We start from the raw sequence: 21,139 nt of genomic DNA, 5'->3' as shown, positions 1-21,139 counted from the left end.
AATAGGAAGGTAAACGTACTTTTCAGTAATAGTAAAGAAATGTAATAAAAGACCCATAGATTAAAGCCAATAAAACTTTCTTTAGGGCAAAACCAATAGAATTTTCCTGTGTAACAAATTATAAAACTCTCAACAGATTAAATCCCAGTAACTAATAACCCTTGAGATAAAAGAACTTTAAAATCCACACTTAAAAAGAATAAACAATCTGGAATCAATACTTTTATGGAAAAATACAAGGCATTGGAATTAACATTTCTTTTATGGCAAATCATAGAAACTTTTTTTTATGTCTATGATCTCTACCTAAAGACAGTTTAGTCTAAACTCTCAGCTTAATGATGGAATATGAAGGCCCATGGAGGTCTGGTGCCTAAGGTCACAAAGATATTTGAGGACAGAACTTCTGAAACATTAGTTAAATAAAAGGAAAAAAAAATGCCATTCAATATTTATTTCAGCACTTTTGAGATTCTTTCACGGCCTTTGGCTTTTGACAATTTGACTATGTTATGTCTGGGTATGAATATTTGTGGTTATCCTACTTGGAGTTTATTAAGTTTCTTAGATGTGTAGATTAATGTTTTCCATCAAATTTGAGACACTTTCAGTCATTCTTTCTTCAAATACTTCTGCTTTTTCTCTCTCTCCTCACCTTCTGATACTCCTATAAATTTCTTGGTGACCATAATGCTGTCCTAAACTTCTCTGATGCTCTATTATCTTTGTTATTTTCTGTTATCTTTGTTATTAACTTCTCTGAGGCTCGTTTGTTTTCTTTGTTCTTCAAATGACATAATTTCTATTGACGTCTTCTAAGTTCACTGATTCTTCTCTGCTTTTATATACTTTTGAGGGCTTCCAATAAAATTTTCATTTCAATTATTGTACTTTTCAACTTCAGAATTTCCATTACTTTAAAAATATAATTTCTATTTCTTTATTGACTTTCTGTATTTGAGGAGACATTGTCATCATATCTTACTTTACCTTTTTTTTTCTTTCTTTTTTTATTTAGACATCTCATCTGTCTCCTAGGCTGGAGTGTAGTGGCATTATCACAGTTCACTGCAGCTTTGACCTCCCCGGGCAAAAGTGATCATCCCATCTCAGCCTTTTGAGTAGCTGGGACAACAGACACATGGCACTACACCCAGCTATTTTTTTTTTTTTTTTCATTTTGTAGAGACAGGGTTTTGCCATGTTGCCTAGGCTGGTCCCAAATTCTTGGGTTCGAGTGATTCTCCTGCCTCAGCTTCCCAAAATGCTAAGATTACAGGTGTGAGCCACTGCATCTGGCCTTACTTTACTTCTTTAAGCATGGCTTCCTTTAGTTCTCCGAATATATTTATAATGGCTGCTTGGTAGTTTTTGTTGGTTAAGTACAACATCTAGGCCATCTTTCAGGCAGCTGGAGCTTGTGGTTGTTATTTGCTTATTTGTTTAGTGACTTGGTTGAAATATTTCATTTAAGTCTGTTTCTCCCACAGTATGAAGCTTCTGATGTACCTCAGAGTATCCAGCCTTGAGTGAGCATACATACAATTATCCTTCAATGACACTGATGACACTGGTTTTAGCAGAATTCTTTTTTATTTTATTTTGTTTTATTTGAGACAGAGTCTTGCTCTGTCACTCAGGCCAGAGTGCAGTGGTGTGATCTTTGCTCACTGCAACTTCCACCTCCCAGGTTTAAGAGATTCTCCTGCCTCAGCCTTCTGAGTAGCTGGGACTACAAATGCATGCCACCATGCCCAGCTGACTTAGCAGGACTCTGACCATCTCTTCCCCTGATCTCTTTGTTACACTTTCTGTCTTTCTTGATATATCTCTAATTGCCAGCTGATTATTCTACTGTTTTCAACAATGTCCTCATGCATAAATTGTACCACAGGCTGATTCAATTAAATGTAGACTCCATTGTGAGGTCATTTTGAGGCCAGTTTTTGAGGTTTGTTCCTATCCCATCAGGACGAATCCTAGCTATCTCTAGCTCTGGCTTTCTCTGGTAAATCAGGGGCTATACTTTTAGCTGTTACTCTTAATCAGGCGTCCCCAAACTACGGCCCGCAGGCCGCATGCGGCCCCCTGAGGCCATTTATCCGGCCCCCTCCACACTTCAGGAAGGGGCACCTCTTTCATTGGTGGTCAGTGAGAGGACCACAGTATGTGGCAGCCCTCTAACGGTCTGAGGGACAGTGAACTGGCCCCCTGTGTAAAAAGTCTGGGATCGCCTGCTCTTAATTCTTAAGTGTTTACCATTAAAATCTTCATTATTCAGAGTCCCATTAGATTGGAACTTTCCCATACTCCATATAAAGCTAGTTCTTTGAGGAGAGCTTCAGGGTTCCTGTTGTTAAGGTTGCTTTCCATGCTGGGCAAATTCTCTGAGTCATTGCTCCGGCACCAGGTTGGGGAAGGTGGCCTATTTCTCTTGGAATGACATTTCTCCTTTATGAGAAAGACAGTGGGTGAGGGTGGTAGCCTCTGTTCTTCTCAGCTTGCCTCTCCCATGTGGAACCTCTCTCCTTTCTATAAACAAAATGAGGTGAAAGCAGTTGAGGCCCTAGTTTTTTGGCCTGCTGAGTGGAGTCAGAGCTTTTTGGCCAGATCTCTGCCCTGTGGGAAGGAATCTAACAACATTTTGGTGGTACTCTTTAGAATTTAGCATCTGCAACATGAAGCTGAGGGAGTTCAAAAATACTAGCCATGTGCTCCTCCTATAGAGATACTGTTACCCTTGACTAGAAGCTGGAGGGAAACGGAGCCCCATCTTCCTGGCCACACAAGGCTGAAGTGAAGCTTCTGTCATGCTAATATGGGGGTGAGGGGAGGCAAAAAGCAGGTCATAACTCAAGGACCACAAATTATTTTTACTGAGATTTAGCAGCTTTTCTCAAATAAATGTTTTCTTGTTTGCTGATTTGTTATGTAATCTTAGGATAATTTCCAGAGACTTTGAACAGTTTTTTTAAAAAAATAGTTTTCACTAGTTATGGTTTTTCTGCTGAGGATGGTTCTGTGGAACTTCTCTCAGACCACCATTTAGGTACTGATAATTTCCACTCTGTATCTCTGAAGTACAGAGGTTATCAGCAAACTAGTATTATCGTATAAATAATTTTATTTATATATGCATACCTTGGAGATACTGCAGGTTCAGTTCCAGACCACCATAATAAAGTGAATATTGTAATAAAGCAAATCAACAACTTTTCTGGTTTCTTAGTATGTATAAAAGTTACGTTTACACTACACTATAGTCCATTAAGTACAATAGCATATGTCCAAAAAAAGTACATGCCATAATTTAAAAATATTTTATTACTAAAAAATGCTAATGACGATCTGAGTCTTCAGCAGGCTGTAATCTTGTTGGTAGAGGGTCTTCCCTTCATGTGTATGGCTGCTGATGGATCTAGGGTGGTGGCTGCTGAACACTGGGACAGCTGTGGCAGTTTTAAAAATAAGACAACAATAAAGTCTGCTGCATTGATAGACTCTCCCTTTCATGAAAGATTTCTCTGTTGGCACTTTACTCATAGTAGAATTTTCAAAATTGGAGTAAATCCTCTTGAACTCTGCTGTTGCTTTACTAAGTTTATGTAATAGTCTAAACACTTTGTTGTCATTTCAACAATGTGTACAGTAGCTTCACCAAGAGTAGAGTCCAGCTCAAGTAACTACTTTATTTGTTCATCCTTAAGAAGCAACTCTTCATTCATTCAATTTTTATGATAAGATTGAAGCAATTCAGTGACATATTCAAGCTCTACTTCCAATTCCATTTATCTTGTTTTTTCCACCATAGTAACTGTTATTTCCTCCACCAAGGTCTTGAACCCCACAAAGTTATCCATGAAGGTTGGAATCAGCTTCTTCCAAACTCCTTTACATGTTGATATTTTGACCTCCTCTCATGAATCATAAATGTTCTTAATGGCATTTAGATTGGCGAATCCTTTTCAGAAGCTTTCAATTTACTTTTCCCAGATCCATCAGAGGAATCACTATCTATGTCAGCTGCATAGCTTTACAAAATGTGTATCTTAAATAAGACTTGAAAATCAAAACGACTCCCTTATCCATGCACTGCAAATGGATGTTATGTTGGCAGGCATGAAAACAACATTTATCTCCTTGTACATCTGCATCAGAGCTTTTGGTTGACTATATGCATTGTCAATGAGCAGTAATATCTTGAAAGGAATGGCTTTTTCTGAATAGTAGGCTTCAACAATAGGTTTGCAATATTCAATAGAGCATGCTGTTAACAGATGTGCTGTCACCAAGGCTTTCACCTGTGCTCTATAAATGTGCTCCATTTATAGAGCACAGGCAGAGTAGATTTAGCATATTTCTAAAGGCTCAAGGATTTTTGAAATGGTAAACAAGCACTGCTTTTAACATAAGGTGTCAGCTTCATTAGACCCTAACAAAAGAGTCAGCATATCCACTGAAACTTTAAAGCCAAGCATTGACTTCTCCTCTCTAGCTATGAAAGTTCTAGATGGCATTTTCTTCCAATGGAAAGCTGCTTCATCTACGTTGAAAAATCTGTTGTTTAGTGTAGCTACCTTTATCAATGATCTTTGCTAAATCAGGGTAATTGGCTATAGCTGCCACATCAGGACTTGCTGCTTCACCTTGTACTTTTAAGTTATGGAGATGGCATTTTTCCTTCAACTGCATGAACCAACCTTTGCTAGTTTTCAATTATTCTTCTCCAGTTTCCTCTCCTCTCTCAGCCTTGATAAAATTGAAGAGAGTTAGGGCCTTGCTCTGGATTAGGCTTTGGTTTAAAGTAATGTCATGGCTAGTTTGATCTTCTATTCAAACTACTAAAATTTTCTCCGTATCAGCAACAAGGCTGCTTACCTTTTTTTATCACTCATGTGTTCATGAGAGTTTTAATTTCCTTCAAAAACTTTTCCTTTGCATTTACAACTTGGCTGTTTGGTGCAAGAGGCCTAGCTTTTGGCTTATCTTGGCTGTGGGCATGCCATCCTCACTAAGCATAATCATTTCTAGCTTTTGATTTAAAGTCAGAGAAATGTTAACTTTCTTTCAATTGAACATTTCAAGGCCATTGTAGGGTTATTATTCGCCTAATTTCAATATTGTTGTGTCTCAGTGTATAGAAAGGCTGGAGGAAAGGGAGAGAAATGGGTAAGAGCCAGTTGGTAGAACAATCACAAGACCTATATTTATCAATTACGTTTGCCATTTTAAGAGTGCAATTTGTGGCATTCCAAAATAATTACAGTAGTAACATCAAAGATCACTAAGCACAGATTACTAATACAGATACAATAATAATAAAGTTTGAAATATTGTAAGAGTTACCAAAATGTGACACAGAAATATGAAGCAAGTGCATGCTGTTGAAAAAAAATGTGCTGATAGACTTGCTCAATGCAGGGTTGCCACAAACCTTCAATTTGTAAAAATAACAATATCTGTGAAGCACAATAAAGGAAAGCACAATAAAGTGAAGTATGCCTGTATATTAAAAAACGTAGAGTACTAAGAATTAGGTACAGGGCTACATATTAGCTATATAAGCAAACTTTTAGAAGATTTTTTTACTCTCCAACTTTTAATTAATAACTAACCTTATATTAAAATGAAATTTTAAGTCCACTATTTAAAAAAATAAAAAATTTTAATTATGCACTTGAAATCAAAGGAATCTGTTAAAATTGTTTCTGGGTTATTTAAAATTTTAACTTTATCAATAAATCTTATAAAGTCTTTATACGTTAGCTCTTGGAACATATGATAAACCTTCCTGAGAGATTCTCATTTAGCTTTATCTTCTCTCTTAAACATATACACCAACACCATTATCAAACAAAAACCTGCTCATACAAACAGCAGGGACCAATTTACATTTAATCAAGCAGAAACTGCTGTGTAGAATCTAAGTATTTCCTCTATGACATTTGTATTGACATTCATTCAAAATCAAATTATTAATATGTATGTGTAATCTTTTAAAAAAAAGAACATCATGTAGGCAATTCTATATAAATTTCATATTTTCTATTTATAAATAGTGGTTTTATTCTAGTAGATTTGAAAAAGTAAGAATCCAAGCATCCACAATATCAGCAAATGAAATGATCAATGGATAATAATGACAATCCAAACTGATTTTGAAATATTATTTATTCAGTATCTTTAATTTTAAAAGTATCATGTAAAATGCTTTCTCCAAACATCTTTGAATGGCTTAAATATGAATTTGACATCTGATTTAAGTATCTGTGCCAATAACCAAGATAGAAAACTCACCTGCCAATACCTCCTTGTTGTTCCATATATGACAAAAAGGAACACACTGGGAACTCTTATTCTCCTATCTAATCCCACAGTAAAAACAATAGATAACCTTCTCCCCCAAGGTGATTTACAGAATCAATGCAATCCACGTGAAATTACAAAAAAAAAAAAAAAATAGGTAACCTTTTCCCATACTTACATTTCATCTGACAAGTATGCCATAGATTACAAAAGGATTTAGTCAACAACAGAGATATCTCCTAAAGTATCATGATTTAGAGAACCTAAAACAAGAACACTATATACTTTAATTTTTAAACTTACCTGATATAAATAATCTTCAAATACAAAATAATAATCATCATTGCTTGCTGTCAACTTCACATCCTATAATTAAAAGTAGACAGTACTGAAAAGAACCCAGATGAATCTGTCTGTAGTACTAAAGCACACACACAGTATTCAGAAGCATTACTGTAATAAATGTATTACTTTGTGATTATAAACTTCTCAATTAGATTTTAGCATTGCTATATAATTACTTGACTAATATATGTGACATGTTATTTAACCTCAAATTCCTCATACTTTTTAAGATCGCTTTATTAATTCTTTATTCTTTCAATTTTATCTCCTTTTAGTCTAATATTTAGATGGCTTAAAGCTAGAAAAGAAAAGCAGATGCAATCATAACATCCAAAAGCAACCGCAACGATCTGGCCCCAAATTACTGTTCCAATCTCACTGTTGAAGTCCACATTCTTGCTATTCCCGCAAAAACCAAATATCTTCCATGCCTTTGTGATTATTCACTTGCAAGTCACCACTTGTTACAGAGACAGCAGGAACATTGATTTTCTGTATTATGAGTTTAAGAATTAGTTCATTGACTTCCCCTGGATAGTGCATTAGTTTCCTTCTTTAAATATATTGCTATTCTCACTTTCTGACTTGAGTCTACCTTAATGATTTCCATGAGCCTCACTGTGAGAATTTAGGCACTTGGAGCTCCAATGTCTTAAATGTTTTTTATATATGTAGCACTACCACAGTGCCTAGGACCTAAATACCCAATACACATTTGATGAGTGAATAAAAATAAAAATGATAAAATTATTAACAGAAATTAATTACATTTTCCTGTGATATAATTCATCCGTTTATAGGTACCCTTCTTCAATAACAAGCAAACAAATGAACAAAAGTCTAGAAAAATAAACCAAAACATGTGTGTTTCCCCCAGGATTATCTCTGAATATTGTATCCAGAGTTGGAACCTGCTGCTTTTGTGCTTCAGTGTAAAGAACATGAAATTCCAACAGATTTAACTAAGATTTGAAATCCAGTTTCCTACTTTTAGCTGTAAGACTTTGGTCAGTAATTCTGAGCCTACATCTCCATATCTGCAAATGGGGATACCACCACCTACTTCAGAAAGGATGGGCAAATGCCTAGCACAGTATCAGATACAGAGTAGATATCCAGAAAACTATTTTAAAAAATCACCAAAAGCCCGTTTACTTACAATAGTGTTCCTCTATTTATAATATAGAACCCAAACCTTATATGTATCTAAAAATTCCAGACCTACACTACACCATATTTTTAGACCCAATATATAATCAATTCGAGAAGTACTGATTGATTGCTTGGGATGAAGGATATGAAAATCAAAACTTCAACAAACAAACAAAAAAGAAGACAAACAAGAAAAGAAGAAAATGTTTATTGTCAAGAAGTCTACAATTCCACTGGCAAGATATTGAAAACATGGGAAAATTACAAAGAAATGTTATAAAAATCCATGATCAAATAGATCAGTCTACAAAATTCAACCAGACTGGTGAGCAAAGTAGCAATCAGGGAGGATGGAAAGAGCAATAGATGACTCTGAGGGTAGCAAATGTGTGCTAAGTCTGAAAAAAACATAGTGACACAGATTAAGGAGAAAGAAACAGTACAGCCTTCTGTGTCAGAAGACAGCCTGGACAAAGGCAGAGATTATGCATTCTCAACAGGGGTGATATTATTGCCTTTGTGGGCATGAAAACTGGTTCTTGGAGGTCAACAAATTTTACATATTACAGTGGTATGGAGCCATCTAGAGCTCATTCCTACCCACCCAAATCTTATTTTTTGACATTTATTTTTCCTTATTAGAGAGAAATTAATCTTTCTCTTTAGGAGCATGATAATGAAGAAAGGTTGAAAAACACTAGTATAAATTATCAGATTATAGTAAGAAAAATGATTGAAAACTATAGAAAGGTACGGATACAAGGCAAGTTTGTTCACACACACACACACACACACACACACACACACACACAAAGAACCATTTAATAAATTAGCCTACAGAGGGTTCGATGACATTCCGTACTCAGAACATCATCGACTCAGAACATCTAAGACTCTTTCCATCCTCCCCTGGCTGAATTTTGTAGACTGAGCTATTTGACCACGGATTTTCTAACGTTGCCTTGTTCCACTTATTCCTTTAACTTTTAAAAGAACTCTACCTTGTTTTCAGTTAAATTTAAAATAAGTCTTTGCTATAGGGAGCTAAAACAAAACTGAGTATTTTTTTTTAATGAGCATTCTCTTAGCAGCTGACTTTAATAATGTTTGGAGTGATCAGCAGAGCCCAATTAACTCAAGTCAAAAATAACCAGAGACAGATATCTTCCTAAACACATTCATGTTGTGCACAGGATTGATGCCATCAAAACTTTTATTCAATTTCTCAGGCACAAACCACTTTCTTCTTATAACAGATTTTCTTTACTGAATCAAACTGAAATTCATTTTGGTGACAAAGAGAACTCTCATGTTAGCACTCCTTACTTTTTTGAGCTTTTTCACGTGTAAGTTTCCTCTCATTTGATTAGAAAAGAGGTTAATGGTTTTACAGGCCAAAAGACATTTTAGAGTTTCAATAAAATAATCCACTGAGCATAATAATTTGACCTCCAAGTCAACAGTAGTACCTGTGATCCAAATCTAGTGAAAAACCTCTGTGAGATTCAAGACTTTCCATCAAAGGACTACATCCTCTGAACTCTCATTTCCACTTACTGTAGAGCTTGGAGGTTAAGAATACAGTTCTGAAGTCAGATTGGCTATGTCTATATCTTGGCTTCACTACTTAATATGTGAATTTAAACAAACTTCTTTCTTTATCTCAATTCCCTCATTTGTAAAATGGCAAAATAACTACTTTCTATTTTGTTAAAACACATGTGTCGCTATGTTGCTGGTAAGGGAATGATACTAGTTTAACATGAAAGTTGTGTTGGTTGAGATGCAATTTTTCTCAAGCAAGAGGAGCCAAAGCAGAGGGAGGAGAATTATAATCATCAGCAGGAAAGAAAAACGTCTTCAGTTCAGCTGCTGCTGCACAGGCATGAGGCTGTATAGCTGCACCTTAAGAACATTAAAAACGGACATTGGCACCGGGGCTCCCCTCCAGAGAGGCACATTCCCAGCCTGGCACATTTCTCCATTGCTGTTCATCTTATGCTCACCTTAACAGTAGCCCCAGCGGCCCAGAGCGCCACTTCCACTTGCATTATTTTAGCATTTCTGTTTTGTGTATTTTTAATAGTTCCCACCAGACCAGCCTGCCTGAGCTGTCCGATTCTTCTCCCAAGCCACCGACATTTGCTTTTGTTAGTACTCTGATGATAAAGTTGCAAAAAGTTTGAGTAGGTCTACCCCAACCCTGTTTTGCCTATAAGCTGTGTTATTTTTAAAGAATGGTTTTACGGAATGCAAGTTTTTCCCCAGAAAAACAATGCATTTATCATTCATAGCCTAAATGTTAGTATCTGCTACTCTTAGGCAGTTGTATGCATTAAACAATAATTCATGTAAAGGGTTTGAAATACTATATGGCATAGTAAGCATTCATTTGTTGCTAATAGTTGTAATTACCACTGGCCATGTTCTACTCAGACAAATTTTCAGGTCCTCAATGTGTAATCTTCTTTTCCCCATTTCTGAGACCTGTAATAATATGCCTTTCTCCATTATATTTCAAATCTAAATTTAAAATCCAAGACTTTTAAGCTGCCTAATATTAACTCAGAATTATTCGTATCCTATATTACACTTAAAGTGTTAGCTACACCAGACCAATCTGGTTCAACTTTTATGTAACACACTTATGAGCTGTTTTTCAGTTGCCATGGACCCCCAAGTTGAAGGTCATGTAACCTGAGCATGCCCAGATGAACCAAGCATGCAACCACAGGTGGAACCTGTGTGATAGGACTAAGGATTGGGGTCTGAATTAAGAAGTGGACACCATATGGCAGTATCCAGGATTCAATCAGATCAAGCCCCGGCATCACCCCATGGCAAGATCCAGTCTGATCAAAACTTTCTAGCTATAAAAACCCAGTGCTTTGGTGTTTGGCTTCCTATTGTGTACTGGAAAATGGACCCTGTTTGGCTCAGTGACAAAAGCATCAACTCAGCTCTCAACTTGATTATCGGATGCTTGCAGGCAACAACTCAATGTATCTCTACCTTAAAACTTGAGATATACTTAGCCACATGTCTAGAAACTAAAAGAAATTAAAAATTAGAATGTAATTTTTGGTCCTCTAAGCTTGAAAAAGAAAAAAAATTAAAACGACTTCAACATAAAGAGAATAAAAAAGTAGGCCCTAAAGAATAAGATAAAAATATTATATTCTGATTTTCTTTTCAGTTCCTTTTTTGTTTGTATAGAAACCTTGAATTTACAGAGATTAAAAATGCTTATTCTCTTAAAGCGAAGAAGGTAACAAAGAATGCAAGCTGCAAATTTTGAACAGCAACTTTATATGCATACATCTAATCACAAAATTATTTTTCAAGGTTAATATATATCATTATATATAGTGTAGGCTCTGCATATTGAAGAATCTCAATTTTTAATGATATTAATGAAAAGGAAAAAACTAAGCTCACTTTTACTTACTTTATAAATTAGACTGTCCACCAAAAGGTCATGTTGTATCACATTGGTCTTAAGCTGCTCATAATACAAGACATCCTAAATTTAAAAGTAAAACAAAAAATTAAAGCTCAATCACATTTAAAAGTCAGCCTCAAACTCAAATAATAATCAATAGTTTTCTAAACACTAAGAAAGGCAAGAACTCTATTTTATTCACTACTATCACCCTCATCCATGACTAATAGTAAATGTTCAATAAATACACCTATTCCATCACTTAGGATAACATTTGACACCTGGTGAGTATTAAGTCAATATTTGCCAAATTAACTATAATTTAACTTTAATAGCAAATACAGTATTTATTAAGTACTTATAGGTGCCAGGCACTATTTTACCCATGTTACATGAGTTAATTCATTTAATTCCAAACCAACAAGATGAAATAGGTCAGTAATTATTATTCTCATTTATGCTTGAGAAACTGAAGCCAAGATAGAAAAGTAATTTGCTATTCAAGGCTGTAAAGCTAGAAAGCAATCATATGGCATATAAAAGAAAAGTCAGCTTTTAATATTAGAGTATGGTCCCATATGTTTGAGCTCAGGGGTTCAAGGTTACAGTGAGCTGTGATTGAGCCACTGCTCTCCAGCCTGGGTGACAGAATGAGACCCAGTCTCTAAAATAAATAAATAAATAATTTAAAACAAAACAAGAATATGGCCCCATAAGATTATAAAATCTGATTAACTGCACAATGATGAGATTAGGCTAATGTTTAATTTAATAGAGAATAAGAAGTAGAAGAGAGGAAAATGGAAAGTAGAGAGACTAAGAGAGGAAACGAAGAAGGGGAGAGGGACTAAAGACAGTAATCAAGTTAAGCATCAGGTACACAGCTGGGCATTAAGGATGAAAGTAGACATCAATGGGTAATAATTATGCTAACAAGAGATGAAAATATTATCTCGTTGCTTTAGTTGACCCCTGTATTCCTCGAAATCTCTTCGTTCACCTCTCAGGCACTTTAGCCCTAGCCTCCTCTCAAACCCAAAGGCAATTTAGCATACATGGATCTGTATGACTCTGCCTGACCTCAAAGAAGAGTTGTGGGATAGGGTTGTCTGGGACAAGGAGGAATATTTATTGCATGTAGCTGCCTTGCCAGGATAAAATCTGACTCTATATTTCCTGAAATGATTTCTTAATCATGAAAGAAGTTTAATAATAGTTCTTTGGCTTGAGTCAAAGTGATCTTTCCCTACTAATAATCGAGGCATTTACTGGCTATTTTCAGTCATTTGGATTTTAATTACAAAGCCTTAGTTGGGTCTCATTGATGTTTCCATTTTTTAACTAAAGCATTATTTTACTATTTTATTTATCTTCTATTGCATCTACTGAATCCATCTCTCTGGCTACAATGTAGCCTCCCTAATGGTAGAAACTGCATTCACATATCAATTCCTGCCAGTTGGAGTAAAGGAATGCAAAAGCTATGTTTATGAGTTTGCCTCTTTTTAAAAATAACTTTAAAATGACAAACTAATATATGACCATTAAAATAAGTGAAACAATCTGAAGTAAAATTTAAAAAAAGTTAGGCATCCTTTTTCCTTCCATTCAACCTTCCCAAAATAACTACTATTATTTGTATTTGGTATTATATTTGTGATGTTATTTGCAATTTGTATTCTTTCTTGTTTACACCCATCTCCATGCTTACCTGACTATGTAATCATGGTTGGGAGTTTGTGTTGTTTTTTAATATGAAATGGAATCATACTATACTCTTTATCCAGATTCTCTAACCCAAAGCTGTACCATGGTTTTCTTTTTTATTAAACAATACACATTTAACTCATTCTTTTTAATAGCTACATATGTTTTAATATTTTTAAAGTTGTGGTATAGATGTGTTACAAGTTGTTTAATCAAATCCCTATAGATGGATACTCAGGTTGTTTGTCCCTACAAATAATATTATAATAAATATCCTTATGAACTATGTTTTTATATCTACAGAATAAATTGGCAAAGGTAGGATTATAGGCTGAAGACTGTATGTATCTTAAACTGGGGTACAAATTGCCTGACTAGTCTAAAAAAAAGAAAAATCAATTCAAATTCCCACCAGCAACATGAGAACACATTTTATCTATATACTCACCTCTTTTAAACATTTTCATGAATGAGAAATACCTCATTGTTGTATTAATCTGCACTTTCCCCTCATAAAATAGTTGAAGAAACTTTCATATATTTACTGGCCATTTGAATTTCCATGTCAATGATTTGCCCTTTGTAACATATACCTATTTTTCTATTAGATTATCTTTCTCTTAATAATTTGTTAGATTCATTGTTTATAAGGAAGATTATATATCATTGTATTGCAAGTAGTTTCTCTTCAAAATAATGTGTTGCTTAATTTTTGGTTTATGGTATACATTGACAATTTATTTTTATTTTTAATTTTTGTGGGTATACAGTAGACATACATAGGAGTTACATGACATATTTTGATATAGGAATGCAATGAACATTTGGGTTACTTTCAAATCTTGGCTATTGTGAATAATGCTGCAATAAACATGAGAGTGCAGCTATCTCTTCAACATACTTATTTCCTTTCTTTTAGGTATATATGTAGGAGTGAGATTCCCGGATCATATGGTAGCTCTGTTTTTAATATTTTGAAGAACCTCCAAATTTTTCTCCACAGTGGTTCTACTAATTTACATTCCCACCAACAGTGAAGGAGGGTTCCCTTTTCTCCGTATCCTCTCCAGCATATAGTGACAATTTTTAAAAAGTATTCTGTGGCTTTGGGTTTTCTTATTTGCTTTAGACAAGTCTCCCCCACCACATTTTTATACAAGTATTTTCCTAATTTTATTTCTAAAATTGTCAATTAAAAATTTTTTTAAAATTTATAATCTACCTGGAATTTATTCTTGTACCTAGTTATCAAAAGATCTGTTTTCTTTCAGAAGGATGGTCAATTAACAGCACCATTTATTAAATAAAGCACATATTTCCAATTGAAAAAAAATGTTAGACCTGATCCATTCATGGACTCACTGTTCATTATTTTTCATAATTTTTTGGGCTATTCTTAAACATTTAATCTCCATAAGAACTTAAGATAATTTCATTGAGTTAAAAATAAAAAATAATTCTCTAATAAATTTGCTTTGAAAAAATGACAAATTTTATAATATTAAGAGCTTTCTGGTTTTATGAATTATATTAAAGCTCTCCACTCAAGACTATGATTCAGATCTCAGAAGTGTGATCCTAGGTGAATTAACAAGCTTTTCTGAGCCTCAGTATAATGATGAAAATAACAGCAACTTTTCTGTAGGTTGATGTGAGGAATAAATGAATTAACAAACATAATATGCTCAAAATAGTACCTGGTTCAGGGTAAATGCTTTGTAAGTGTTAAACATTATTGCACTTTATAAAGTATGATAATTTTCTTCATATGGATCCTGTCCTGCTAAATTTATCTTATAGGTATTTTAATGTTTCTACTATTGCAAATGAGGTATTTTTTTCAGTATTACATTTCTAATTCACTACTGATAACAGAGAAAAACTATTGATTTTTGTATATTTATTTTATATCCCTCTGTAATTTTTAAAAAATCTATTGGGTTTTCTGGGTAATATCATCATAATCATCTGCAAAGATGATGACTGTATTTCTTATTTCCCCAAACATAAACCAACTCATTTCCTTATCTTTAGCTAGAACCTCAAAAACTATGACAAATAATATTAATGAACAATCACTGCCTTACTCCCAATTCTAATAAAAAGAGCTTCAACATTTCTGTTTAAATTTATTATTGGTTTGGGGAAATAGTCATATTACTTTTTAGTAGTTCCTTTAAAGATTTGATTACAAATGGCTGCTGAGTTTTACTGATGTCATTTGACAACTACTGACATAATTATAACTACTTAAAATATATTGGTTTTCCCCAATATAGCCCTTTCAATGTCTATTAAAATACAAAATTTAAAAACTTACTGATATTTACATCTAACAAAGATACTATATATATAATTATTTCTTATATTTTCCTTAAATTATTCTCTTGAATAACATATCTTCTAGCTTAGTAATAATAAACTTTTAGTGTATATATATATATATATATATGTATGTATTTTTTAAATTTCATGTATATTTATATATTTTATTGCATTTTAGGTTCTGGGGTACATGTGCAGAACATGCAGGATTGTTGCATACGTACATACATGGCAATGTGGTTTGCTGCCTCCATCCCCGTCACCTATATCTGGCATTTCTTCCTATGTTATCCCTCCCCAACACCCTATCCCACACTGTCCCTCCCCTAGTCCCCCTGAACAGACACCAGTGTGTGATGCTCCCCTCCCTGTGTCCATGTGTTCTCATTGTTCAATGCCCACCTATGCGTGAGAACATGTGGTGTTTGATTTTCTGTTCCTGTGTCAGTTTGCTGAGAATGATGGTTTCCAGATGCTTTCCATGTCCCTAGAAAGGACATGAACTCATCGTTTTTATGGCTGCGTAGTATTCCATGGTATATATGTGCCACATTTTCCTTTTCCAGTCTATCAATGGGCATTTGGGTTGGTTCCAGGTCTTTGCTACTGCAAACAGTGCCTCAATGAACATAAATGTGCATGTATCTTTATAATAGAATGATTTATAATCCTTTGGGTATATACCCCATAATGGGATTGCTGGGTCAAATGGAATTTCTATTTCTAGGTCCTTGAGGAATCACCACACTGTCTTCCACAATGGTTGAACTAATTTACACTCCCACCAACAGTGTAAAAGTTTTCCTATTTCTCCACATCCTCTCCAGCATCTGTTGACTCCAGACTTTTTAATGATCGCCATTCTAACTGGCATGAATTGGTATCTCAATGTGATTTTGATTTGCATTTCTCTAATGACCAGTGATGATGAGCATTTTTTAATATGTTTGTTGGCCTCATATATGTCTTCTTTTGAAAAGTGTCTGTTCATATCCTTTGCCCACTTTTGAATGAGTATTTTTTTCTTGTAAAAACTTTTATTATATTTTATTTAAAAATTGATTGGATGTTTAATATTCCAGGCTAGAAGATAGAAGTATAGCAGTAATCGATAGACAAATTACATAATCTCAGAGAGCTTTAGATTAAATCAAGGCCTTTGTTGTCTGGTGACTTAGGCATAAGCTTGGACAGAGTTCTTAGAATTAAGAGCTCAACTGCTCTTTAACAACCATTATGTAGTATATTATATTGACACACGGACAAAATCATGTACCTCAAGGTCCCTTTATTTTTCATAACAAAAATTTTATGTGGATTTTAAACTATGAGTTTTCTCACAAATGGATGCAAGTAGTAAATTAAATTAAGTAAAACACATTATTTTCCCACCCACCTAATTATAGTGCTTAAAGATCTAAAAGCATCTGACCCAATTAGAGAGCTGGTTGCTGCCTGAATAGCAGGAGAGTACGCAGTTAATAATTTGTATTCATACAATGATCCCCATTCACCAATCTGAATAACTAAAGATGGTTTCCTGAAAGATCAGACACAATCTAAATGCTATGAATAAATTAATATCTATGACTTTAGACAGATAACAATGCTTAGATAAAAACCTATTCTCAATTCTAGAGGAAAAAAACGTATCAGAAATCTGAGACCCAGAAGAGACTTTGAAAATATCTAGTTTCTGGAGGCACCAAGATGGCTGAGAGAAGTCAGCACTGGAATGCAGCTCCCAGCGAATGAGACACAGAGGGCTAGAGGACTTCACAATTCCAAATGAGGTACTGGGTTTGTTTCTGTGGGACTAACAGGGCTCTGAAAATAAGCCCAGGGAAGGAGCTGCAGGGTGAGAGCCACCCAGTGGGGGAAATCAAGACGAGGGAGGCGCATCCCCAACTGAAACATGCAGCGGGCTCAGAGGGTTGGAGGACTGAACCTCCTCATTGCTCCGATTCCGATTCTGTGCTTATGTCATCCCTCCTGCAACCCATGGTCCACAAGAGCCCTGCCAAATGGTGGAGCGCCCTGTGTAGTTGATGCAAATGTGAGCAGCCGCTACCGCCAGGAGCGGCAAGTTGTCGCAGGGATCTGGGCAGGAGTTTGGACTAACGCCAGTGGGACAGACCATCACACAAAGGGAGGCAGAGTTGAAAGCAGGGAAACAGACCATAAGGCCTGGCAGGCCCCACCTCCACCAAACTCAAACTAAAGCCTTCCTAGAGAGCTTGGCAGCAAATACACCAGCTTGACCCCAACAAGGAAGATCCAGCTGGGGAAGGAGAGATGCCATTGGGAAGGCAGGCCAATCTCAAAGGCAAATAAACTCCAGGGAAGGACTACCCACCCAGCAACGTGACTGAATCCTAGAGAGCCCAGCACTGCCCTCTGCAGGCCAAAAAAGATACCTCTCCAACCTCAACAGAAAAAAACATCCAATCAGAAACTCCTCCTGAAATCACCAACTTCAAATATTAAAGGGAGATAAATCCATGAAGATAGAAATAAAAAAAAGAGCAAAAAGGAAGAAATTATCAAAGACCAGAACACCAAATACATGGAATACATATTCTTTTCAGTACCACATTGCACTTACTCTAAAATTGACCACATAATTTGAAGTAAATCACTCCTCAGCAAATGCAAAAGAATGGAAATCATAAAAAACAGTCTCTCAGACCACAGCACAATCAAATTAGAACTCAGGATTAAGAAAAGCACTCAAAACCCCACAATCACAAGGAAACTGAACAACTTGCTCCTGAATGAATAATGGATAACCAATGACATGAAGGCAGATATAAAAATGTTCTTTGAAATCAACAAGAATGAAGACACAACGTACCAGATCCTATGGGACACATTTAAAGCAGTGTCTAGAGGGAAATTTATAGCAATAAATGCCCACATAAGAAACAAGTAAAGATCTAAATTCAACACCCTATCATTAAAATTGAAACAGCTAGAGGAGCAAGATTAAAAAAAAAACAAACAAACAAAAAAAAAACTCAAAAGCTAGCAGAAGACAAGAAATAACTAAGATGAGAGCAGAACTGAAGGAGATAGAGACACAAAAAAACAAAAAAAAATCAATAAATCCAGGAGGTGGTTTTTTGAAAAGATCAACAAAATAGACCACTAGCTAGATTAATAAAAAAGAAAAGAGAGAATAATCGAATAGATACAATAAAAAATGATAAAGAGGATATCACCACCGATTCCTTGGAAATAGAAACTACCATCAGAGCTTACTACAAACAACTCTATGCACATAAACCAGTAAATCTGGAAGAAAGGGATAATTTCCTGGACACTTTCACACTCCCAAGATTAAGCCAAGAAGAAGCTGAAACCCTGAATAGACCAATAACAAGGGCTGAAGTTGAGGCAGCAACTAAGAGCCTACCGACCAAAAAAAGTTCAGATCCAGATGGGGTCACAGCTGAATTCTACTAGAACTACAAAGAGAAGCTGGTACCATTCTTCTTGAAACTATTCCAAATGATACAAAAAGAGGGAATCCTCCCTAATTCTTCCTATGAGACCAACATCATCCTGATACCAAAATCTGGCAGAGACACAACTAAAAAAGAAAACTACAGGCCAATATCCATGATGAACATTGATGTAAAAATCTACAATAAAATACTGGCAAACTGAACCCAACAGCACATCAAAAACTTATCCACCCCAATCAAGTAGTCTTCATCCCAGGGATGCAAGGCTTGTTCAACATACGCAAATCTATAAATATAATTCGCCACATTAACAGAACCAAAAACAAAAACCACATGATTATCTCAATAGATGCAGAGAAGGCCTTCGACAAAATTCTACAGCCCTTTATGCTAAAAACTCTCAATAAACTAGGTACCGATGGACTGTATCTCAAAACAATAAAAGCTATTTACAACAAACCCACAGCCAATCTCATACAGAATGGGCAAACATTAGAAGCATTCCCTTTAAAAACTGGCACTAGACAAGGATGCCCTCTCTCATCACTCCTATTCAATACAGTATTGGAATTTCTAGCCAGAACAATTAGGCAAGAAAAACAAATAAAGGGCATTCAATTAGGAAAAGAAGAAGTCAAATTGTCCCTATTTGCAGACAACATGATCGTATATTCAGAAGATCCCATTGTCTCAGCCCAAAACCTCCTTAAGCTGATAAGCAATTTCAGCAAAGGCTCAGGATAGAAAATCAATATGCAGAAATCACAAGCATTCCTATACACCAATAACAGACTTAAAGAGAGCCAAATCATGAGCAAACTCCCATTTACAATTGCTACAAAGAGAATAAATACCTAAGAATACAACTAACAAAAGAGGTAAAACATCTCTTCAAGGAGAACTACAAACCTGATCAAGGAAATAAGAGAGGACACAAACATATGGAGAAACATTTCATGCTCATGGTTAGAAAGAATCAATATCGTGAAAATGGCCATACTGCCCAAAGTAATTTATAGATTCAATGTTATCCCCATCAAGCTACCATTGACCTTCTTCGCAGAACTGGGAAAAACCACCTTAAACTTCATATGGAACCAAAAGAGAGCCTGCATAGCCAAGACAATCCTAAGCAAAAGGAGCAAAGCTGGAGGCCTCACGCTACCTGACTTCAAACTATACTACAAGGCTACAGTAATCAAAACAGCATGGTACTGGTACCAAAACAGAGACACAGACCACTGGAACAGAACAGAGGCCTCGGAGGCAATGCCACACATCTACAACCATCTGATCTTTGACAAACCTGACAAAAACAAGCAATGAGGAAAGGATCCCATGTTTAATAAATGGTGTTGGGAAAACTGGCTAGCCATGGGCAGGAAACTGAAACTGGACCCCTTCCTTACACCTTATACAAAAATTAACTCCAGATGGATTAAAGATTTAAACATAAGAACTAACACTATAAAAACCTTAGAAGAAAACCTAGGCAAAACCATTGAGGACATAGGCACAGGCAAGGACTTCATGACTAAAACACCAAAAGCAATGGCAACAAAAGCCAAAATAGACAAATGGGATCTAATTAACCTCCAGAGTGTCTGTACAGCAGAAGAAACAATCATTAGAGTAAACTGGCAACCAACAGAATGGGAAAAAATTTTCACAATCTACCCATCAAAGGGCTAATATCAAGAATCTACAAAGAACTAAAGCAGATTTACAAGAAAACAAACAAACAAACCCATTCAAAAGTGGGTGAAGGATAGGAACAAACACATTTCAAAAGAAGACAAATATGCGGCCAACAAACATATGAAAAAATGCTCATCATCACTGGTCATTAGAGATATGCAAATCAAAACCATATTGAGATACCATCTCATGCCAGTTATAATGGTGATCATTAAAAAATCTGGAGACAACAGATACTGGAGAGGATGTGGAGAAATAGGAACACTTTTACACTGTTGGTGGGAATGTAAATTAGTTCAACCATTGTGGAAGACAGTGTGGCGATTCCTCATGGATCTAGAAATAGAAATTCCATTTGACCCAGCAATCCCATTACTGGGTATATACCCAAAGGATTATAAATTGTTCTATCATAAAGACACATGCACAGGTATGCTCACTGCAGCACTGTTTATGATAACAAAGACCCGGAACCAACACAAATGCCCATCGATGATAGACTGGACAAAAAAAAATGTGGCACATATACACCATGAAATGCTATGCAGCCATAAAAAATGATGAGTTCATGTCCTTTGTAGAGACATGGATAAATCTGGAAACCATCATTCTCAGCAAACTGACACAAGAACAGAAAACCAAACACGGCATGTTTTCACTCATAGGCAGGTGATGAACAATGAGAACACTTGGGCAC

At 35.5% G+C, this 21,139-nt stretch overlaps 1 protein-coding gene across 2 annotated transcripts in view; it reads right to left on the bottom strand.

Moving 5' to 3' along the window:
• TBC1D19 (TBC1 domain family member 19) overlaps positions 1 to 21,139 on the bottom strand; it is a 164,775-nt gene that overhangs the window by 69,312 nt on the left and 74,324 nt on the right. The window contains exons 12-13 of one of the 2 annotated variants that reach the window (XM_003927498.4): positions 11,252 to 11,326; positions 6,610 to 6,672 (exon numbers count right to left, since the gene is read on the bottom strand). The exons of the other annotated variant lie outside the window; for it this stretch is intronic. Coding sequence (XP_003927547.1) covers positions 6,610 to 6,672; positions 11,252 to 11,326 — 138 coding nt within the window. The remainder of the gene's footprint in view (positions 1 to 6,609; positions 6,673 to 11,251; positions 11,327 to 21,139) is intronic. 2 annotated transcript variants of the gene reach the window in all.

Source organism: Saimiri boliviensis, chromosome 3, assembly GCF_048565385.1.
Source record: "Saimiri boliviensis isolate mSaiBol1 chromosome 3, mSaiBol1.pri, whole genome shotgun sequence".
Lineage (NCBI taxonomy): Eukaryota > Metazoa > Chordata > Mammalia > Primates > Cebidae > Saimiri > Saimiri boliviensis.
The sequence above is the reverse complement of the archived record's forward strand: the minus strand, read 5'-3'. Positions and strand labels throughout refer to the sequence as shown.